The sequence below is a fragment of the Scyliorhinus canicula genome, chromosome 1, assembly GCF_902713615.1.
Source record: "Scyliorhinus canicula chromosome 1, sScyCan1.1, whole genome shotgun sequence".
NCBI lineage: Eukaryota > Metazoa > Chordata > Chondrichthyes > Carcharhiniformes > Scyliorhinidae > Scyliorhinus > Scyliorhinus canicula.
In genome coordinates, this window is record NC_052146.1 from 27,928,406 (window position 1) to 27,949,535 (window position 21,130).

Below are 21,130 nucleotides of genomic sequence, written 5' to 3' on the forward strand. Positions count from 1 at the left end.
ATGACAAACGACAGTGGTCATTATTAGACTTTTAATTGCAAATTTATTGAATCAAATTTCACCATCTGCCATGGTGGCTTTCAAACCCTGGATCTCTGGCTTATTCGTTCAGTGACAATACCACTGTGTCACTGCCTCCCAATAATGGTACTGGGAACGGGAAGGAATGTCACAGAGAGATGGGGGAGTGAGATGCAATAGGATGGAAGGTCCAGGATGACAGTTAGGTCAGCGAAGTAGACTGCATAGGTGGCTCAGATAATGAAAGGGGCTAGGGTCAGGGTGGGCATGGGGATGGTAACAAATTTAGGCTTTGAAGGGAGGGAAGGTATGTGGAGGTAATAGGGTCCAGGATAACGAGGGAAGCGGAATTGTAATATTTGGTGGATGAAGGGTGATGGGGGAAGTTGGTGGCTGACTAGGGAGCGTAGAAGTAGGGGAGTGAGTCTGAAAACTAAAACATATCATTTTACCAATATTAACAATGAAACACAGTTGATTTAGAACTGCAACACCTATATGTAGGAGGAGGATCCATTTGAGTGGGTGGGATTCAAGCTCAGTACAATTGGCCGACTAAAGGGACACCGAATAATCATGAGGCAGCTGGATGACAACCATGCTCAGTTGTTTTCTCCTCTCCCGAGTGATGCCTCACACAGCAACAGGTTTGTTCCTGACTCATGGATTGCATAACACTGAGATCGCAGCAAGGTTTGACGCTGCTATTCGTTCTGTGCAATTTGACATCTGTTGCTGTCAGACGCAGGAGGGAGGTAAATGGATGCCTCCAAGGGGCACAGCCAGGTGGACGGCAATGCCTCAAGAATGTCCAGATGTTGGTGAAGAAGGACCACTGCAGCTGCAAGTAGAAGCCCAACCGTGTATTGTGAACCATGCAGCTATCACAGCTGAGTGAAAGACAATACCAAAGGTGCCTTTGGATGTCCCAGAATGTGGTTGCAAGCATTTGCCAGCTTCTCTACAATGACCTGCAGCTGCAAGGACTTGGCAGGAATCCCATGGCCGTATATTGAACATCATTGTCACTTTAAACTCTTTTGCCAGTGCCTCCTCCTTCTAGGGTTCCACGGGGACCTGTGCAGCATTGCTCAGTCAACAGTACAGAAGTGCATATAGGAAGTGACAGGTGCTCTCATCAAAAGTGCATAAATCTGTCCAATTTTGTATGGATTCTGAAGGCCAGGCTGTTCAACCATTGGAATGTGCAGCAATCTCAGGTTTCTTGCAAGTGCAGGACACTGTATACGGCACAGGTATGGCCTGGAGAGCTCTCTGGCAACAGCCAGTCACATTCATCAATAAAAATGAATTCCACTCTTTAAAAGTGCAATTCATATGTATTCACAGAAGGCAAATCCTGCATGTTTGTGCTCAGTTCCTAAAGAGATCTCACAATGCCTACATTCTGACCCACACCCAGGTGTCATAGGTTTTTGAAGGACCTCAGTGATTGCAGGGCTGGCTGCTTTGTGACAAAACCAGAAGATCTGGCTGATGAAGCCATTTTGCCATCTGATGAATGCTACTGAGGAGAGCTACATCCCTCCATTAGGTTTCCTCATTGAGCAGTCGATAGGTTTCCTTATGTTGAGGATTCATTGTTTGGACCACTCATGTGGAAGCTGTCTAATACTCACCACAGAGACTGTCCAAGATCATCATTGTCTGCTGTGCCCTGAACAACCTTGCACTACAAATTGATATCTTGTCTGAAGAAGACATGGAGGGCCGGGATGCCACCTCCAATGATGAGGATGGTGAAGGGGATGGAGCTGATGAGGGCGAGGATGTCATCAAGGTACATGCAGAAGCTATACCACGCAGCAGACAAGCCCATGCCAATCTGATAGCTATCAGATTCCAGTCTGAGTAAGCTGCCAAGACATATCTTTAATTTTTTGCTTTTCTATCCCTTGCTGGCTGGAAGGCCCCAGCTCCTTTTTGGTTTCAGACAATGTACTTTTCTCCAGTGCACCTTGATTCATGATATCTCAATTAAATTGTACTGATCTGCCCAGTCTGCACTGAACTATGCTAATGTGCAAAACCTTGGCACTAAATGCACATCATTCCATTCTCCTACAACCTCAGGCACCTGTGTTGTGTTATGCTGCTTCGGAAAGCACAGGCTGCTACTTGATGAAGTCTTAACGAAAGGATGCTCCAGACTCTGAAATGAGTTCAACGTGTTTATTGAACTATTAACACAATTCTCAAATGAGTTTGACTCTCTGCTAATCTAACTGTAGTAACTCAGTCTAACTGTACCAGCTTGCTCTAAGGCACGTGCTGGGGTGTGATGCTGCTAATCAACCCTGTCTAACTCTCTAGATGTCTGTCTGTGGAAAGAGGCAGGGTGTGAGTGCCTCATCCCTTTTATAGTGTTTATGTCATGGCTCCTTGTGGTGATACCATCTCTGAGTGTCCTGACTGCCCATTGGTTGTGTCCTATTGTGAGTGTTTATTGGTTGCAAGTTTGCATATCATGACAACCTGTAAGTAGAATTGTGATTTCACCCATTGCCTTGTGCATGACAACTTGGAAGCAATATTAAATGTAACATTTGCAGGAATGCACTCATGTCATCCTCACATCTACTTCCAAAAGGTGGCCAGTCTGACAGTTATTTCCAGTAGAACCGGATGGCTTCTCAGAGAGGAGCAGGATAAGAACACCATTTGGTCCCTCAAGATAGCTCCTCCATGTAGATTGATGAGGGAAGATCATATTCCTGCCCCCACCCCGGTCACCACTCACTCAATGTAAACTCGTATCCCTTGACATCTTTATCCTGCTGAGATGTTTGAGTTAAGCCTGGGTTCCACTCACAGAGAGAGATTCATCTGCACTAAGGTGCGACCTTATGTGCAACCACTCTGGATTCTCAGTCCATCATTGTGGACACCGTAGCCAAGGTAAATTACTTTCCTGTGTTGACCCTTCGCCTGTTGGAGCTGTTGATGCTTCACTAATAATAATCTGTATTGTCACAAGTAGGTTTACATTAACGCTGCAATGAAGTTACTGTGAAAAGCCCCGAGTCGCCACATTCCAGCACCTGTTCAGGTATACAGAGGGAGAATTCAGACTTCTCTCAGCCGGCACGGGAATTGAACCTGCGCTGCTGGCCTTGTTCTGCTTTACAAGCCATCTATCTTGCCCACTGAGCTAAACCAGCTTTTTTTCAAATGGATAGCCTCACAGTCCTCAGCATCATCCAAAACCCAGACCCACCTCATACACTAAAACCCCAGTCCTTCAGAAATGTCCAACACACTTTGGTTGCTAACCGTTTAAGCTTGACCTACTGCCACCCTTGATAAGAAGTCAAGCAGGCCAAACAGATTTCCACGTGTGGTCTGACATCGGCTTCAGTTAACTACACACACACCTTTTAAATACTACACTCAAATCCCTCTTGCATTGAGGCTAATTTGCCCATTGCCTTGCCTGTGCATGTATTTTACGTCAAAGTGACAAATCACCAAGGAAGGCCGTTAACAATTGGACACGCCCATCACAGCTTCTTTCAGACATGTAGGGCAGCTTCTGGTTTTCTACTATCAATTCACACATGTAAAGTTTCATTCTCTCAGCCCTGAAACTGCGTCTACACTTGCCACTCACAAAGCAGATTTAACTCACCCTGAGTACTTGTGGCATCCACTCACCTCCAAAACAGAGCAAAGTCAACAGGCGATGTAGTGACCTCGTTGAACATGTTTTCAGAGACCAGAATATTTTGACCTGCAAGTAAAGACTTGCATGATGTGTGGCCAAGCAACACACTCACAATTGATGCCCTGTGCCACCCATGTGCCTTCAATACTTCTGAATCTTTATTTTTCTATTGCCTACTGCTATGTCCAGATGCAGCGATACCATCTGCAGCTGAAGTGGAAGCAACTTGCTGACTGCTGTGCGCTGTTTATTGCGATGACTTTGGCGAGCATCCTTTGGCAGCCTGAGATCTGGAGAACCCCATCCTGATAAGAGTCTCTTGCTCAGATGTAGGTACACCCTGTTTGGTCTGACTTGCTGGATGTGGTGAGGTTACTGACAGAGGAAAGGTGGAACAGGAGGGCACCCATGGCTGTCTTGGGATGAAGCCCTGGGATGCCTGACTACCCCGCCTCCTCCCTGTTGATGGGTGATGGCACCTCTCTTACTATTTCCGAAGAAGGAACATCTGGAGGGAGGTTGAGGTGCCGCATCCCCCCCTCACCTTGCCACTGCTGCACTGCACCCATGGCAAGAACAACAGAGTGCAGGCCCAAACGTATATCTGGCAGCTGCTGGGAATTCTTCCAGACCTTTGTCTCCAAGGCAATCACCATCCTTTCCATGGAAGCAGCCAAATGCTCATATGCCAGAGCCATGACATCAAACAGCATGTGGATGGACTCTTCCAGGTTTTAGTGCAGTCTGCGTAGCCTAGAAAATTCTGCCTGATCTTTCTCCACCTTACTCTGCATCTCAAACAGGGGCAAGTCCAAAAGCTCATCATCCACATGGCAGGAGGCTGGCCTCCAGTAGTCCACTGAGTGCCAGAGACTTGGTTTTTACTTCCTCTGCCGTGTGGACGTGTGTTAGTGATGTGCTCACCAGACTGTGATCTGGTGATCTTTAAAACGTGAATTCACTGAGGTGAGTGTATCTGCATTGGTGGAGGGTAGAGGTGAACACTGTGACAATGCATCCACTGGGGCATCTTTTTCAGAGGTACGCTTGAACATGGAATTGTGGTTTCTCCGGGTTGATGCCCTACCATTTTCTTGCTGATACCTGCAACAAAGAAAATAAAGATTTAGTGATTGACTGACCCGGCTTCTTAATTATATAAACGTCAAACTTCATTGGCACAGACTGGATGTATCCTGACTGTTTTCCTGGGGAGACGCAGCCGACTTTCAGCACAAACATGGCCCTGCTCCTCCTCAGCTATCTCTGCTCCTCATAGGGGTTGAGTACTCGAATGCCCTGAATTCCACCTCCAGTCTGGGAGCGCTCCTACTTGTGGTTGTTTTTGTCCTTCAGAAAGCCAGAAAGATTGATTGTCATCGCAATGGTCCCATGAACAGTTAAGGAGCATGAATGCCTGTGGTGACTGCAGAGCCTTCCTCAGTAAATTATTAATAAGCAGGATGTCCTGCAGCTGATGTTAGATTGAGAGCATGAAGTGGCTGACACACATTCTGTGCAGTTGTCCCATTTACTGGTGAGTGCTGCAACCCAATCCCCTACGCGACATCACTGAGCTCTCGCACACTAGACTCACTAATGCTCTTATGTGTGTCAGTTTGCGGTAGGTAGACAGTGCACACACCCTGGTGGAGGGTCCTCTTGTGACACCGATGGACATTTTTGTGCAGTGTCCCATCAGCATTAATCTCCACTGTGACTTCCACCCAGGCCACCATGTCAGATGGGAGTGCCTCCTGCTGCCATCTCAGAGTAACAGGGCCTCCCGTCTTTCCTGGATGTCCTAGTGGAGAGTTGTGGCAGTCACCACTGATGTACATACTGTGTATATATATATATATATATATATATATATATATATATATGTGTGTGTGTGTTTTACGGTAAGGCCCCTGTACTACAGGTACGGGGGTAGACCCCTGCCTGCTGGCTCCGCCCAGTAGGCGGAGTATAAATATGTTTGCTCCCCGTACAGCAGCCATTTCGTCAGCTGCTGTAGGAGGACACACATCTCAGTGTAATAAAGCCACGATTACATTCTACTCTGGTCTTTGCGTAATTGATAGTGCATCAATTTATTACACTGAGATGTGTGGCCTCCTACAGCAGCTGACGAAATGGACTTCGAACATTGGCTAGCCTGTTTTGAAGTGTACATTGGGTCTGCACCAGACACAATGCCTGAAGCACAGAAGCTCCAGATTCTGTACACGCGGCTCCAACGTCTTTCCCCTCGTCTAGGACGCGCTGACCTACACAGAGGTCATGGCGCTACTGAAGGAAAATTACGCTCAGCGGACTAACAAAATCTACGCTCGGCATCTCCTCTCCACGCGGCGCCAACTTACCGGTGAGTCAACTCGCCCTAGTTAGAGACTGTGAGTGCCAGGCCGTTTCGGCCACAGAACACTCGAATTTGCTGATGAGAGACGCATTTGTTACGAGCCTAGGGTCTGACTACATCCGCCAGCGCCTCTTAGAAGGGGCCACGCTCGACCGCGTGGCGACCAAAAAACTAGCTCTCTCACTTACGGTCGCATCACGCAACATTCAGGCCTATGCCCCCGATCATGCGGCCCACCCCCCTGTGCATCATGGACTCCGCAGATGGCCGCCCCGTCGTGGACCCAATCAGCGACTGCCCTCAGCCAATCCCATGCCTGTGCCGCACGGCAGCCAACCAACCCTGGGGGACCCAAATGCTACTTCTGTGGGCAGTCAAAACACCCCCAACAGCGCTGCCTGGCGCGGAGAGCCCTCTGCAAGGCCTGTGGCAAGAACGGACATTTCGCTGCAGTGCGCCAGGCCCGCTCAATCGCTGCTATTGTCCCGGCACCCCCCACGTGCGGCCAGTGGGCGCCGCCATCTTCCCCTCCTCAGACCACGTGCGGCCAGTGGGCGCCACCATCTTCCCCTCCTCAGACCACGTGCGGCCCGTGGGCGCCACCATCTTGTCTCTCCCAGGACCAATGGGTGCCGCCACCTTGCCTGCCCCAGGACACGTGCAGCCCCAGGGCGCCGCCATCTTGCCTCCCCCAGGACACGGGCTACCCCAGGACGCCGCCATCCTGCCTCCCCCAGGACACGTGCTGCCCGTGGGTGCTGCCACCTTACCCAACTCAGGGCCCCTGCCATTCGGGCACCTCATCAGGCTGCTCATCGCCTGCAACCGCCGACGACCAGCCGCGTATGCCTCGGTCACGATTGACCAGTCTCGACCACACAACCTCGCGACCGCTTCAACAAAGGTGAAGGTCAACGGGCAAGAGATCTCCTGCCTGCTGGACTCCGGCAGCACTGAGAGCTTCATTCACCCCGAAACGGTAAGGCGCTGCTCCCTCACGGTACATCCCGCTAACCAGAGAATCTCCCTGGCATCCATATCCCACTCCGTGGCGATCCGGGGATACTGCATCACCACCCTCAACGTCCAGGTCGTGGAGTTCAGCGGCTTCTGCCTCTATGTCCTCCCTCACCTCTGCGCTGCCTTGCTACTTGGCCTGGACTTCCAGTGCAACCTCCAGAGCCTAACCTGCAAGGTCGACCCGCGTTCCCTTTTTGCAAACCTAACTCCGGATTGCAAACCCATCACCGCCAGGAGCAGACGGTACAGCGCACAGGACAGGACCTTCATCAGGTCTGAAGTCCAGCGGCTGCTTCAGGAAGGCATCATCGAGGCCAGCAACAGTCCCTGGAGAGCCCAAGTGGTCGTGGTCAAAAACTGGGGAGAAAAACAGGATGGTCGCTGATTACAGTCAGGACCATCAATCGGCACACGCAGCTCGACGCGTACCCACTCCCACGCATATCTGATACGGTCAATCAGATTGCACAGTACCGGGTCTTCTCGACAGTGGACCTGAAATCTGCCTACCACCAGCTCCCCATCCGTAAGGTGGACCGAACATACACTGCGTTCAAAGCAGACGGCTGCCTTTACCACTTTCTTAGGGTTCCCTTCAGCATCACCAACGGGGTCTCGGTCTTCCAATGGGAGATGACCGAATGGTTGACCGGTACGGACTAAGGGCCACTTTCCAGTACCTGGACAATGTCACCATCTGTGGCCATGATCAGCAGGACCATGACGCCAACCTTTCCCAATTTCTCCACACCGCCACTCTCCTGAACCTCACGTATAACAAGGAGATGTGCGTGTTCAGCACGAACCGTTTAGCCATCCTCGACTGTGTGGTCCAGACAGAGTTCTGGGGCCCGACCCCGATCGTATGCGCCCCATCATGGAACTCCCAATGCCCCAAGGCCCTCAAACGATGCCTAGGGTTCTTTTCGTATTACGCCCAATGGGTCCCAAACTATGCGGACAAGGCCTGCCCACTCATTCAATCCACCGTTTTTCCCCTGACGGCAGGGCTCACCAGGCCGTCTACCTTATCAAGGCCGACATTGTAAAGGCCGCGTTGCACGCGGTTGACGAGACGCTGCCTTTCCAAGTTGAGAGCGATGCAATAGATGTCGCTCTGGCCGCCACCATCAACCAGGCAGACTGGCCTGTGGCATTCTTTTCCCGCACCCTCAATGCCTCCGAAATTCGGCACTCATAGAACATAGAACATAGAACATTATAGCACAGTACGGACCCTTCGGCCCTCGATGTTGCGCCGACCCGTGAAACCATCTTAAGCCTATCTGACCTACACTATTCCATTTATAGAACGGAGTAGAACGGGTCCTGGAGCTGCCAGCCATGTTGGGAGCGAAGCCCCGGAGGTGAACTTCCTAGGGAAGGCAAAGAGACGTTCATGGGGGGTTTCATTAGTCGAAAAGGAGGCCCAAGCCATCATTGAAGCTGTGCGGCATTGGAGACATTACCTGCCGGCAAGAGATTCACTCTTCTCACTGACCAATGGTCGGTTGCCTTCATGTTTAACAACACAGCGGGGCAAGATCAAAAACAATAAAATCTTGAGGTGGAGGATCAAGCTCTCCACCTACAACTACGAGATTTTGTATCGCCCCGGTAAGCTCAACAAGCCCCCCCGATGTCCTATCCCGAAGTACATGCGCCAGCGCACAAGTGGACCGACTCCGGACCCTGCACGGCAATCTCTGTCACCCAGGGGTCACCCATTTTTACCATTTTATCAAGGCCCGCAATCTGCCCTACTCCATTGAGGAAGTCAGGGCGATCACCAGAGACTGCCAGGGCTGCGCGGAGTGTAAACCGCACTTCTACCGACCAGACCGTGCACGCCTGGTGAAGGCCTCCCGCACCTTTGAACGTCTGAGCATGGACTTCAAAAGGCCCCTCCCTCCACCGACCACAACACGTACTTCTTCAGTGTGGTCGATGAATATTCCCGATTCCCCTTTGCCATCCCATGCCCCGACATGCCATCGTCATCAAAGCCCTCAACAACATCTTCACTCTGTTCAGCTTCCCCGCCTACGTCCACAGCGACCGGGGATCCTCATTCATGAGCGATGAGCTGCGCCAGTACCTGCTCAACAGGGGAATTGCCTCGAACAGGACGACCAGCTACAACCCCAGGGGCAACGGGCAGGTGTAGCGGCAGAATGGGACGGTCTGGAGGGCCGTCCAGCTGGCCCTACGGTCCAGAAATCTCCCAGCCTCCTGCTGACAGGAGGTCCCGGTCCCCCCCCGACGCACTCCACTCCATTTGGTCGCTCCTGTGCACCGCGACTAATGAAACCCCCTATGAACGTCTCTTTGCCTTCCCTAGGAAGTTCACCTCCGGGGCTTCGTTCCCAACATGGCTGGCAGCTCCAGGACCCGTTCTCCTCCGTAGACACGTTTGACTCCACAAGGTGGACAAGTTGGTTGAGAGGGTACAGCTACTCCACGCCAACCCGCCGTACGCTTATGTAGCATACCCCGAGGGCCGCCACAATACAGTTTCCCTCAGGTACCTGGCACCAGCTGGGTCCTCACACCCCCCCCCTCTGCCCCGGCGCCACCCTCCCTTCCCCCAGCGCACCCCACCGCAGCCCCCGCTCTGGGACAATCTGTCCTCCCCTTGCTCCCACCTGGGGATGAAGAGGATTTTGACGCGCTCCCGGAGTCACCGAAGACCAAACTGCCGCCTGAGTCGCCACCAGCACTGCGGCGCTCTCGACGACAGATCAAGGCACCGGCCACCTGAATTTGTAATATTATCCGTAATTTTAAACACAACTCTCTGTGTATAGTTCTCCACCACCCCCACTAGACTCATTTTTTTAACAGGGGGTGAATGTGATAGTCACCACTGATTTATATACTATATATATATATATATGTGTTTTACGGTAAGGCCCCTACAGGTAGGGGGGTAGACCCCTGCCTGCTGGCTCCGCCCAGTAGGCGGAGTATAAATATGTGTGCTCCCCGTCCAGCAGCCATTTTGTCAGCTGCTGTGGGAGGCCACACATCTCCGTGTAATTAAGCCTTGATTACATTCTACACTCGTCTTCGCGTAATTGATAGTGCATCAAGAGTATCCAAGGAGACTTAGTTGATTTATGTGGCCACACATTGCTTTCTTTTTTGACATCCTGATCACAGCAGGATCCAGAGCTCCTGGCCTACAATGAGTCAATGGCTGTCTGGATACCCCTTAAATATTGGCACCCGGATCTTGGAACCCATAATATTAATGGCAGGGACAACAACTTCCACCGAACCCCCAGCATGGTCACAAGGTCATACATGGTCAATCTGCTCCCCTTCCCTCCACTACACAATGGAAATCACTCTGACTTCCACGCTCAACTCCCACGACCCCAACCCTGACCTTGGACTTCAGAACAGAAAATTCCATCCAAAGAGTCTAACTTTAGGTAAGACTGACTTAAATAAACTAAACAGAGACTGTTTACAGTCAACTAGGTAAATTCGTTCATAGATTAAATGGCAGAAGGTCAGTGGGAGATGTTGGAAAAAGATGTGATATATAACAAATATATATCCCTGAAGACAAGAGATTTACTTGCTAAAAAAGACAGCCATGAACAACTAAAGAGGTAAATGGCAATATAAAACTAAAAGAAATGTTTTTTTAAAAATAGTACAGATGAATGAGAAAGATACAAAGAACAGCAAAAGGTAACAAAACAGATGGTAAGAGGTTAAAAAAATGAGTATGAAAGGAAGCTTGCAATCTGGACTCCTTAAAAACTGAAAACAATGATATTATCAATAAAGAAATGGCTACACACTGAATAATAATTTTGTGTCAGTATTTACAGTGAAGAAATAAATCAGCTTGCCAGACTTCAGAAGGAAACTAATGTTGAATCAGGATCATGGGCTCACCTAAATTAATGTAAGCAGAAGAACAGCAATGAAGAAAGTAATAGCACTAAAGAGTGACAAATCCCAAGAATCAGATGATTTCCACCCCAAAGTTTTAAAGGAAATAAGTGAGAACATTGCAGATGCCCTAATTGTAATTTCAAATTCACTCAATGCAGGAGCTGCTCCTTTAGGTTGGGAAATTGTGCATGTCAACCTGCTGTTTAATAAAGATGAGAGAGAGAGAATCTGAGAAATTATTGACCAGTTAGTCTAGTACCTGTTATCCAGAAATTACTAGAGTCTATGATTAAGAATAGGGAGATTTAACAACTTCAAAATGTTCAACTGAGCAGAGAGAACCAGAATTGATTTCTTCAAGATAAGTGATGCCTGGCAAATCTGAGAGAATGTTTTGAAAAGGTTGTCAATGTCTTCGCAACTGTATCCTTTGACAATTACCTTATTCAGCTAATTGAATTGCTCAGGTTATGGAGTGAGCATTGGATCAACAGAATCGAGACAACTGCAACAGTTGGGAAACCATAAGGAGCTTGTAACTCTATCGAGCTGTTTGAAGAATAAATATAAGCTTCTGTATTATTCCTCCACCATATTCTATTATTGAATTTAACATGGTAGCAGAGGATGTGCGTTAAGCCTTGATGATTGTTTTCTGCAAAAGAATGTGTTTGTCTCTACCCTCTGAAAAAAAGTATACTGTTGCTGGAAAATTTAAGTTACAGGTTGACAGAATGAAGATGCAAAATGTCAGGCTTCTATTATCTCCCAATGTTCTCAGAAGTGGAGCCATATGAGCAATGGAACACTGAAGTTGACACATGGACAAGGGGCAGCATGGTAGCGTTGTGGATAGCACAATTGCTTAACAGCTCCAGGGTCCCAGGTTCGATTCCTGGCTTGGGTCACTGTCTGTGCGGAGTCTGCACATTCTCCCCGTGTGTGCGTGGGTTTCCTCCGGGTGCTTCGGTTTCCTCCCACAGTCCAAAGATGTGCAGGTTAGGTGGATTGGCCATGCTAAATTACCCATAGTGTCCAAAATTGCCCTTAGTGTTGGGTGGGGTTACTGGGTTATGGGGATAGGGTGGAGGTATGGATCTTGGGTAGGGTGCTCTTTCCAAGAGCCAGTGCAGACTCGATGGGCCGAATGGTCTCCTTCTGCACTGTAAATTCTATGATTCTATTCTATGATTACCCCGAAAGAGGCAAGGTTTGACTTTGGCTTTATCATTACCACCAAGGAGTAAAATTAAGAGTAAAGTGTTTTCAGACTACAACGTGAATGATTTGGATAACGAAGAGAGGCTGGACCTTCTGTTAAAGTTTTTGGATAAATTCTACAAAAAGGATGACTTATTGGAAACATATGTACCTTGGTCAGCCTGTGATAGATTTAAGGAAACAGATGATAATTCCATGGACGAATATATCTTGGACTTTGACAGAAGGTAAGAGACTGAAGAAATTTGAACTTGACATCCCAAAGTCCATATTGGCATTTAAGTTACTTGATTGTGCACATGTTTCTCTTGTCGATAGACTTTTAGTATCGATGGGGTTTCAATTCAGAAGTAAAGACTCTCTTTTATGGCTGCTGTCATAAAACGATCTTTAGGAAGACTGACATTTCCACCTATTTTCCTATTGAATAAAGGCAATTCTGTGATAAAGCAATAGATGCAAGATTCAATGGTGGCTGAGTTTCAAGATCCACAAAACGTTAGACGCAGATTCCTGTACAAAGATGGGGTCATTGATAAGCGATGTGAAGTGGTGTTACTTTTAAGCAATTTGAGAGCTGAGACAGAAAGTGCATGTGGGATGGTGACCACAGATGCTTAAACCCAGGAATGGCTCATCGGTGTGTTTCCAAGTATCATTATGCAATGCATTTCCCAAATCGAAAGAATCAAGTTCTTTAAATAGCGTATCAAGCAGATAATTCCAAGGCTGAAAATGATGATGGAGACTGCCATGAAGGAATTGTGTTGGTCACTGAAAGTTTGAAGCCAAGGATTACTATTTTGATGGCTGATTATTTCCAATTGTGCAGTTTTATATAGTGGTTGCACTGTCACCGTGACTGGGTTGGGCTGACTGAACTGCTACCTAGAGTCTCTTGATGAGGCAGATTGGCAGAAGATCAAGAAGTATGAAAGCTCCACATGTTTCAGGTTTGGAAATGCAACACGCCAATGTCTTTCAAAAGCGTAGTCCTCCCTTGCAAGATAACTGGGATCAACCTTTTTATCATTACAGATATGGTTTCGAGCAACACACCTCCCCTGTTAAGTAGGTCTTCAATGAAGAAAGTGCAGGTGTCACTAGACATGAGAATGACAGAGCGATCATGTTCATGGATCTATATTTTACTTGGTCAAGCCATTATTCCCTGCCATTAAGCAAGCCCAAAAGTTCTCATCAAAGAATTCAAGAAGCCTTCTTAACTTCTGGGAATAACAATTGAGCAGACAAATTCATTTGAAAATCATTTGAAAGTTGCATAGACAATTTGCACATCTGGGACCAAAAAAACTGAAGATGTTGGAGTGCTTGATAAAGAATAAGCAAATCATGTCTCAGTGTAAAATTTGTGTGAAATATTAAAATACACCACCACATCCTGTTGTGTTTGCCACTTGCCAGGGAATTTAACAATGCAATGGCAATGGACTTAAAATTATGAAACAAAGATAGGGGTATTTCTCGGCTGCATGTCATAGATATGGTAACCAGATTTAACCTATCCACTGTAATACATGGTGAAGACAAACAAGCAATTATCAATAAGGTCATAGGGACAGGGTTAGGGACACCAGCGAATTTCCTGACAGATAAAGCCAATAAGGAATTTCAAAACATGCACACTACAGCTGAGAGCCCTTTCAATAATGGTCTGTGCAAGAGAAACCATGCAGTGACAGATGTCATGTTACAGAAAATATTGGCTGATCATCCAGATTGTAAATTACAGGTGACGCTGGCATGGGCAGTATATGCAAAGAACTATTTGCAAATGATTGGAGGGTTCAGTCCATACCAACTGGTGTACAGCAGGAATCAAAAGTTGCCTTCACTCCTATCAGATGCTCCTGCTCTCGAACGGATTAGCAATAGTATGTATTTTTTTATGAGGTTGGTGCAGTTGAAAATGGGTTGCTTCCAGTTAAAAGCAGATCCTGTGATATTCTCTTGGTATCACCAGGAAAGTCCAGCAGGAACTTTTATCATGCATGTGGATGATTTTCTGTGGGAAGTTCTGTGGAATTTGAACAATGTATGATCGATAAAATCAAGGAGTTCAAAGTTGGAAGCCAGGCTTCAGGGGCCTTTAAATACAAGATTTAAACATTGAGCAAATCAAGTCAGGAGTTACATTGAACCAACAATCTTATCTAGAAAATGCTAGTCGCATCCCAATAAACTAGGTCAGATCATAACAAATAAAACCAATGTCCAAGGAAGAAACCAATCAATTGAGAAGTTTGATTGGACAGTTGAACTGGTTATGTACTCAGACTAGACCTGATGCCAATTATGACGTGCTGCGCTGAGTACCACAATGAAGCATGCTATGGTGGAGGAAGTTCTGAGAGCAAGCAAAACATTAAAAGGGGCAAAATGAGAATCATGGCTCATGCAGTGCTATGTTGATAATGATCCCTGTGGAACAATGTTCATTCGACAAAAATGTCACTGAAAAAAAGGCTATGAATAGACTTAGTTAGCATAAAATAAATGTTAGAAATAAGGGAGATCTCTAAAATATGATGAGTTAACACGTCACCAATTATCAGACTTTTACAAAAAGAAATGCCTGCTCCAAGAAATTGCTAAATGTATTGACAGAGGGATGTCTTAAGTTATAATAACATTTTTTAAAATGTTTTTGCCTTGTAACTAGGTAGGTATATGTATTTATATGATTCAAGTAATGTGAGATCTATATGTTAAAGCATAGAACTTTGTTTTTATTTTTTCGGATTGAAAAAATGTTCTTGATTTTTTTTTCTCAAGCTTTAATTTAAAAGAAAGAGAGGGCAGTCTGTCATGTCTTTGCAATGTATCCTTTGACAATTACCTTGTTAAGCCAATTGTATTGCTAAGGACAGAAATGAGCATTGGATCAACAGCATAAATAGAGTCAAGTGCAACAGTTGTGGAACCTGAAGGAGGTTGTAACTCTACTAAGCTGGTTGAAGAATAAACTTGTGAAATATAAAAGACAAGCTTCTGTGTTATTCCTCCATATCTACTATTATTAAATTTAGCAAAGGTAACTAAAATTGTGGGCCAGGCAATGTTAATTTTTTTATCTAATATGGAGTCCAGAAGGCATTGATAAAGTCCTTCTTAAGTTACTGCTAGCTAATGTTGCAGCTTTGGAAATGTAGGCATACCTGTTTTAGGCAATGGTTGTGCAGTAGGAGAAAGAATGTAGGGATAATGGACAGGTACTCTGAATAGGGATTCAGAATTGAAGTGGTGCCTCACTCAATCATGCATTTATTAATGACTTAGATAGTGGAGTAGAACATTACATAAAGAAAATGATGACATTGAAGAGTGAAGAATCTCTCAGGGCAGATGGCTTTTATCCCAGATTTTAAAGGAAATTGCTGAGAACGTTTTAAATGACCTAACTATATTCTTCCAAATTCTGCGTGTAATGCTTGCAAAAAATGGCAAATATGATATGTATTTAATGTGCTGCTTGCAGCAAAGTGATCAGGCAAAGTTTAGCACCGTTTTCAGAAGTTATCCAAATGTAACTCCCTCTTGTTCTGTTGCCCAGTTGGAGCAGATAAATTTGGTGGGCATATTAGAAGAATCAGATTTAGTCAGAAAAAAACTTATCGTACAGGACTTTCCTTGGAGCAGTTGTGTGCAGTGGATAGTGTAATGGAGCGCTCTAATGAATTTGACGGCACTGAGTATATGAAACTGAATAGTGCCTAAAGCATGCAGAATTGCAAACATACTATGCCTTTGGTGACCACATCATATTAATGGATCATTGTAATTTCAAAATTTTGATGACTTATATTTCAGGTCAACAGTTTCCAGGGAGCCGACTGTTTGAGTCATTTGATGTAGCTGTACAAACAAACGGATTTAAACCTCCAGGGTAAAAAATTTATTTCTTGATTTTCATTTTATATGGTGTGTTAAGCAATAAATCAATCACTTGATAATCCATTCCATTCTTTTCCATTATTTTCAGATAGAGTTGCAACAAATAGAGTGGCAACTTGTCACTCCACATGCCTGTTGTCATCATGTATGGCAGTGGGTAACATAATTGTCTGTACCACTCGAGAGATGAGGCACCTCATTATGATATTTAAATAATCCAATGATTTTAATCAACTCCCAAGAGCAATTGGAAGCCTGATTTTAATATCACCAGGCAACTGAGTTTCCCAGAACTCAAAAACCTGGCAGGAGAATGGAGATTGAATTGTTAGATTAAGTGGTAGGTACCTTTTTCCAGTCTTGTTTGTTATACTGGAGAAACGTGAATACTTTCCCCCAATCCACCAAGTAAACCCTTTGTCAAGTGTGGCCTTTCTTTGCTGCCACAATTATTCAACTCCCTCTGGGTTGCAAATCTGCAATCCCAAGCCTTCTACACTGCAATCTTTCAACTCCTCCCCCATGACAAAGAACAATAAATACAGGAACAGGCCTTCCGGCCTTCCAAGTTTGTATTGATACTACCCTTGACCTAAACCCTCAGAACTTCCTAGTGCCATATCCCTCTATACCCATCCTATCCATATATTTGTTGAGATGCCTTTTGAACGCCATTAATGTATCTGCTTCCACAACCATGCCTTTTGAATGCCATTAATGTATCTGCTTCCACAACCTCCTCTGGCAATGTGTTCCAGATGCTCACCACCCTCTATGTAAAAAAACAGCCTTGCACATCTCCTCTAAACTTTGCCCCACGGACCATAAACCTATGCCCCCTAGTGACTGACCCCACCACCCTGGGAACGAGTGCCCTGCCCAATCCACTCTATCCATGTCCCTCATAATCTTGTCAACCTCTATCAGGTCACCCCTCAAACTCCATTGTTTTAATGAGAACAGTCCGAGTCTATTCAGCCTCTCAGCATAGCTAACATCCTCCAGACCTGGCAACATACTGGTAAACCTCCTATGCACCCTCTCCAAAGCCTCCACATCATTCTGATAGCGTGACGTCCAGAATTGTGCACAATATTCCAAGTGCGGCCGTACCAAGGTTCTGCACAACTTTAGCAGGACTTGCACGTTTTTATACTCGATGCCCCATCCAATGAAGGCAAGCATTCCGTATACTTTATTGTCCACTTGTGTTGCCACTTTTTTTTTTAAATTTAGAGTACCCAATTATTTTTTCCCAATTAAGGGGCAATTTAGTATGGCCAATCCACCTAGCCTGCACATCTTTAGGTTGTGGGTGTGAAACCCATGCAAGCAGGGGGGGAATGTGCAAACTCCACACGGACAGTGACCCAGAGCCGGGATCGAACCTGGGACCTCGGCGCCGTGAGGCAGCAGGCCTAACCCACTATGCCACCGTGCTGCCCAGTGTTGCCACTTTCAAAGTTCTGTGGACCTGCATGCCCAGATCTCTTTGACTTTCTATATTCCCAAAGATTTTGCCATTTACAGTATATTTCCCCTCTATGTTAGCCTAACCAAAATGCATTACCTCACATTTGTCTGGATTAAACTCCATTTGTCATTTCTTTGCCCAAGTCTCCAACCTATCCATGTCCTGCTTACCATCTGACAATCCATAACAATATCTGCCATTCCACCAATCTTGGTGTCATCCACAAACTTACTGAGCAGACCAGCTACATTTTCCTCCAAATTATTTCTGTATGCTACAAATAACAGAGGCCCAGCACAGATCCTTCTGGAACACCACTAGTCACAACATCCATTCAGAAAAACACCCTTCTACTGTTATCCGTTGTTTTTTGTGACCAAGCCAGTTCTGTATCCATCTTGCCACCTCAGTTCTGATCCTGTGTGGACTTTGCCTTTTGTACCAGTCTGCCATGAAGCACCTTGTCAAAGGCTTTACTGAAGTCCATGTAAACAACATCAACCACCCTCACCCTCATCAATCATCTTTGTCACCTCCTCAAAAAACCCGATCAATACATTCCCTTCCCATCTTCCTGTAAATAACCAGCAAATCAATCATTTGATATTCCTGTCCATCTTCTCAACTTTATTTTAGTATCCTAAAAAGCAACAGATGTTTTCTTTTCCCTATTTCGTGGGATTTGGGTGTCACTATCCAAACAGCATTTGTTGCCCATTCTTAATTGACTTTGAGATGTTTGAGTTCTCAACTTCATGCTGCCTATTTCATATAATGACAGGAAGGCCTTCATATAATGGATAATGAAAGAAGCAGTCAAAAGCTACTGAAAAACTACTGTAAAGGTGCTTCCTGATGATTCCCTTTTTTCTCCTTCCTTTATCATTATTTTGTTATCATTTTTCTTATCATCGAAAACAAAGACTCTTACCTTTACTATTACTTATTATTTTCATTCCTCTGTTTGTTTATCTTACATGAGTGTGTAGAGTGAGGGAGGGCGGGCAAGTTAAAGTGTGTATTAGGAATGAGATAATAGTTACCAACTGTATTTGCTGTATATTTCATTATAGTTCTTAATTGTGTTTAAATTTACAAACCTGGTGACTAATTATTGGACAGCCAAGGGCCAAAGACTTGGGTATTTTGCTAAGAGTTATTGGTTAATTTAATTAAGTTGCGACTCCACGTCGGGGGGGGCAAGGGGCCTGGAATTGACTGCACCCTAGTCCAGGGTGACGCAGCACTTTATTATTTTGGTAAGTTTGTGTGTTATGTAATTATAGGGGCTGGCTTCTTGCTTTATCATTCAGTTTCTGCATAATTAACATGTGGTTTTGAAAAGACAGAAGAAAATGGTGAATGTCCCCCTGCTATATAGGTGCAGTGAAAAAGGTAACTGTTATCCCATTCTCAGCAATCCATAAGTGCAGTATTTTTGCTGTGCCAGCATGGTAAACATGTTAAACTCTATATAGAGGAATATTTTCACAGTAACTTCATTGTAGTAGTAATGTAAGCCTACTTGTGACAATAATAAATTATTATATCATCAGCCACATCATGAATTTGCTGAATAATGTCATTGGAAAGAGAAAGTGTGTGGCTTTGATTCACAGTAGCCTATTCCTGTGTGATAATAACCATGCCTTTGAAAGAGGACACACTTAATATTTTCCCAATAGCGTGGAACATACCCAGTTGTATTCACAATAACATCAACTAGGATACCATAAGGGCATAATAAAGATGAGGCATTTTTATGAGGATTAAGTGAATTAATTTTCTTTGTTGGTCATAGTACAATTTAAAGCCAGTTTATTTTTCAAACCCAGGTATTGCAGTCTGGGTACAAAAGCTATTTCAAAGGTAACATGCATAGGTTGATTGATGCATTGACTGAAATGGGTTTATCCTCAAATGGGATTCTATTTCAAATTAGCACTGGTGTCTTTTTTTCTAAAGTAGATTTTATTGATTTCTGTAAGCGATCTGGAGGAACAGATTTTAACTCCCTTTGAAACCAAAAGAGAAAATGCTAGAAAATCTCAGCAGGTCTGGCAGCATCTGTAAGGAGAGAAAAGAGCTAACGCTTTGAGTCCAGATGACCAGCTTTGACAAAGGGTCATCTGGACTCAAAACATTAGCTCTTTTCTCTCCTTACAGATACTGCCAGACCTGTTGAGATTTTCCAACATTTTCTCTTTTTTGGTTTCAGATTCCAGCATCCCCAATAATTTGCTTTTAACTCTCTTTGTTCTGGAATTTCTTAAAGTAATTTGTATGATATCTTAGCTGAACTGGAAGAGCAGTATGTCTGAGACTATTAGGGATATTAAATTAATCAGAGGGCTAAATTGCACACAAGAAGCAGCAACCATTTTTCAGTTTTTATGTTGAGTATTAAGACAGAGAACCTTTTTGAAATTCGATGAGAACAATTAACATTTCTAGTTATCCTAAAAAACTGCATTCGTTTACCATTGAAGGCAATGTTATGGTATCCCGGTGTATATTCAAACTCATTTCTTTAAACCAAAAATCATTTTAGGTCTATGTTCAGTGAATACATTGACTCCCCATTCTGCGAACGTAAGAACTAGGAGCAGAAGTAGACCGTCCGGCCCTTCGAGCCTGCTCCGCCATTCTATAAGATCATGGCTGATCATTTTGTGGTCTCAGAACCACTTACCTGCATTCTCGCCATATCCCGTAATTCCTTTATTTTCAAAAAAACATCTACCTCCTACCGAAGGTAGGAGTCAGCCTCTATTTTCCACCTCCAGAAATGCATATTTTATTTACCTTTTTTACAAAGATCAAGCAGGTTGGTCCATATCAAGGACCATGTTAAGACGTCCCCACATAGAGCAGACTGTGCATGGTGAATGACAAATAAAAATGGGTCCTCTGGCAAAAAGAAAGAGAAACAAAGCGGGCTTCAAAAAATCAAACATTTAATAACTTATCAAATATTGTAATTGTGGTACAGTGAGGGAATTAAACAGGCATGAGAAGGTAAGGAGAAGGAATCTGCCCTGAAGGTGCTGACAACCAAATGCATCATGAGAACAGGGAACAGCCACTGGGCTGATCTTGAGAAACATGTATCAGAATGTGTGCTTGGAAATTGTCAGAATGGTTACACTGTCACCAGAAATGCAATGCATTGTCACAATATCTTGGGCTAGTGTGTGATCAATTCCACTCCACCTTACCTGGAGGCGCAACACAGGTACAATTAGATTTTATTTAAAATACCGAAGGTCCTTGACTGAGCCAATAGACTGCAGTCACCAGGTTTGTAACTTTCGCACAAGTTACCTTTTATATACTGTACAGTATTTATAATTAAACTGTGCAAGGATACTCCTGTTTTACCTGTAAATTTCCTTTATTTTCTTTTTTTTTGGCTTTTATAATTTTTGCACCTGGACAATTAATATAATGTACATATTTAAGATGAACTTCACCTTTAATTTTTTTAATAAAAAGAAATCCAGCAGGATGTACTGGC

General features: G+C 44.9%; 1 protein-coding gene across 1 annotated transcript in view; it reads left to right on the top strand.

The window, feature by feature from the left end:
* The first annotated feature begins 649 nt into the window (after positions 1-649).
* Positions 650-21,130, top strand: part of LOC119978332 — a 198,672-nt gene continuing 178,191 nt past the window's right edge. The window contains exons 1-5 of the mRNA XM_038819897.1: positions 650-868; positions 1,667-1,822; positions 12,207-12,451; positions 12,543-12,574; positions 16,056-16,131. Coding sequence (XP_038675825.1) covers positions 650-868; positions 1,667-1,822; positions 12,207-12,451; positions 12,543-12,574; positions 16,056-16,131 — 728 coding nt within the window. The remainder of the gene's footprint in view (positions 869-1,666; positions 1,823-12,206; positions 12,452-12,542; positions 12,575-16,055; positions 16,132-21,130) is intronic.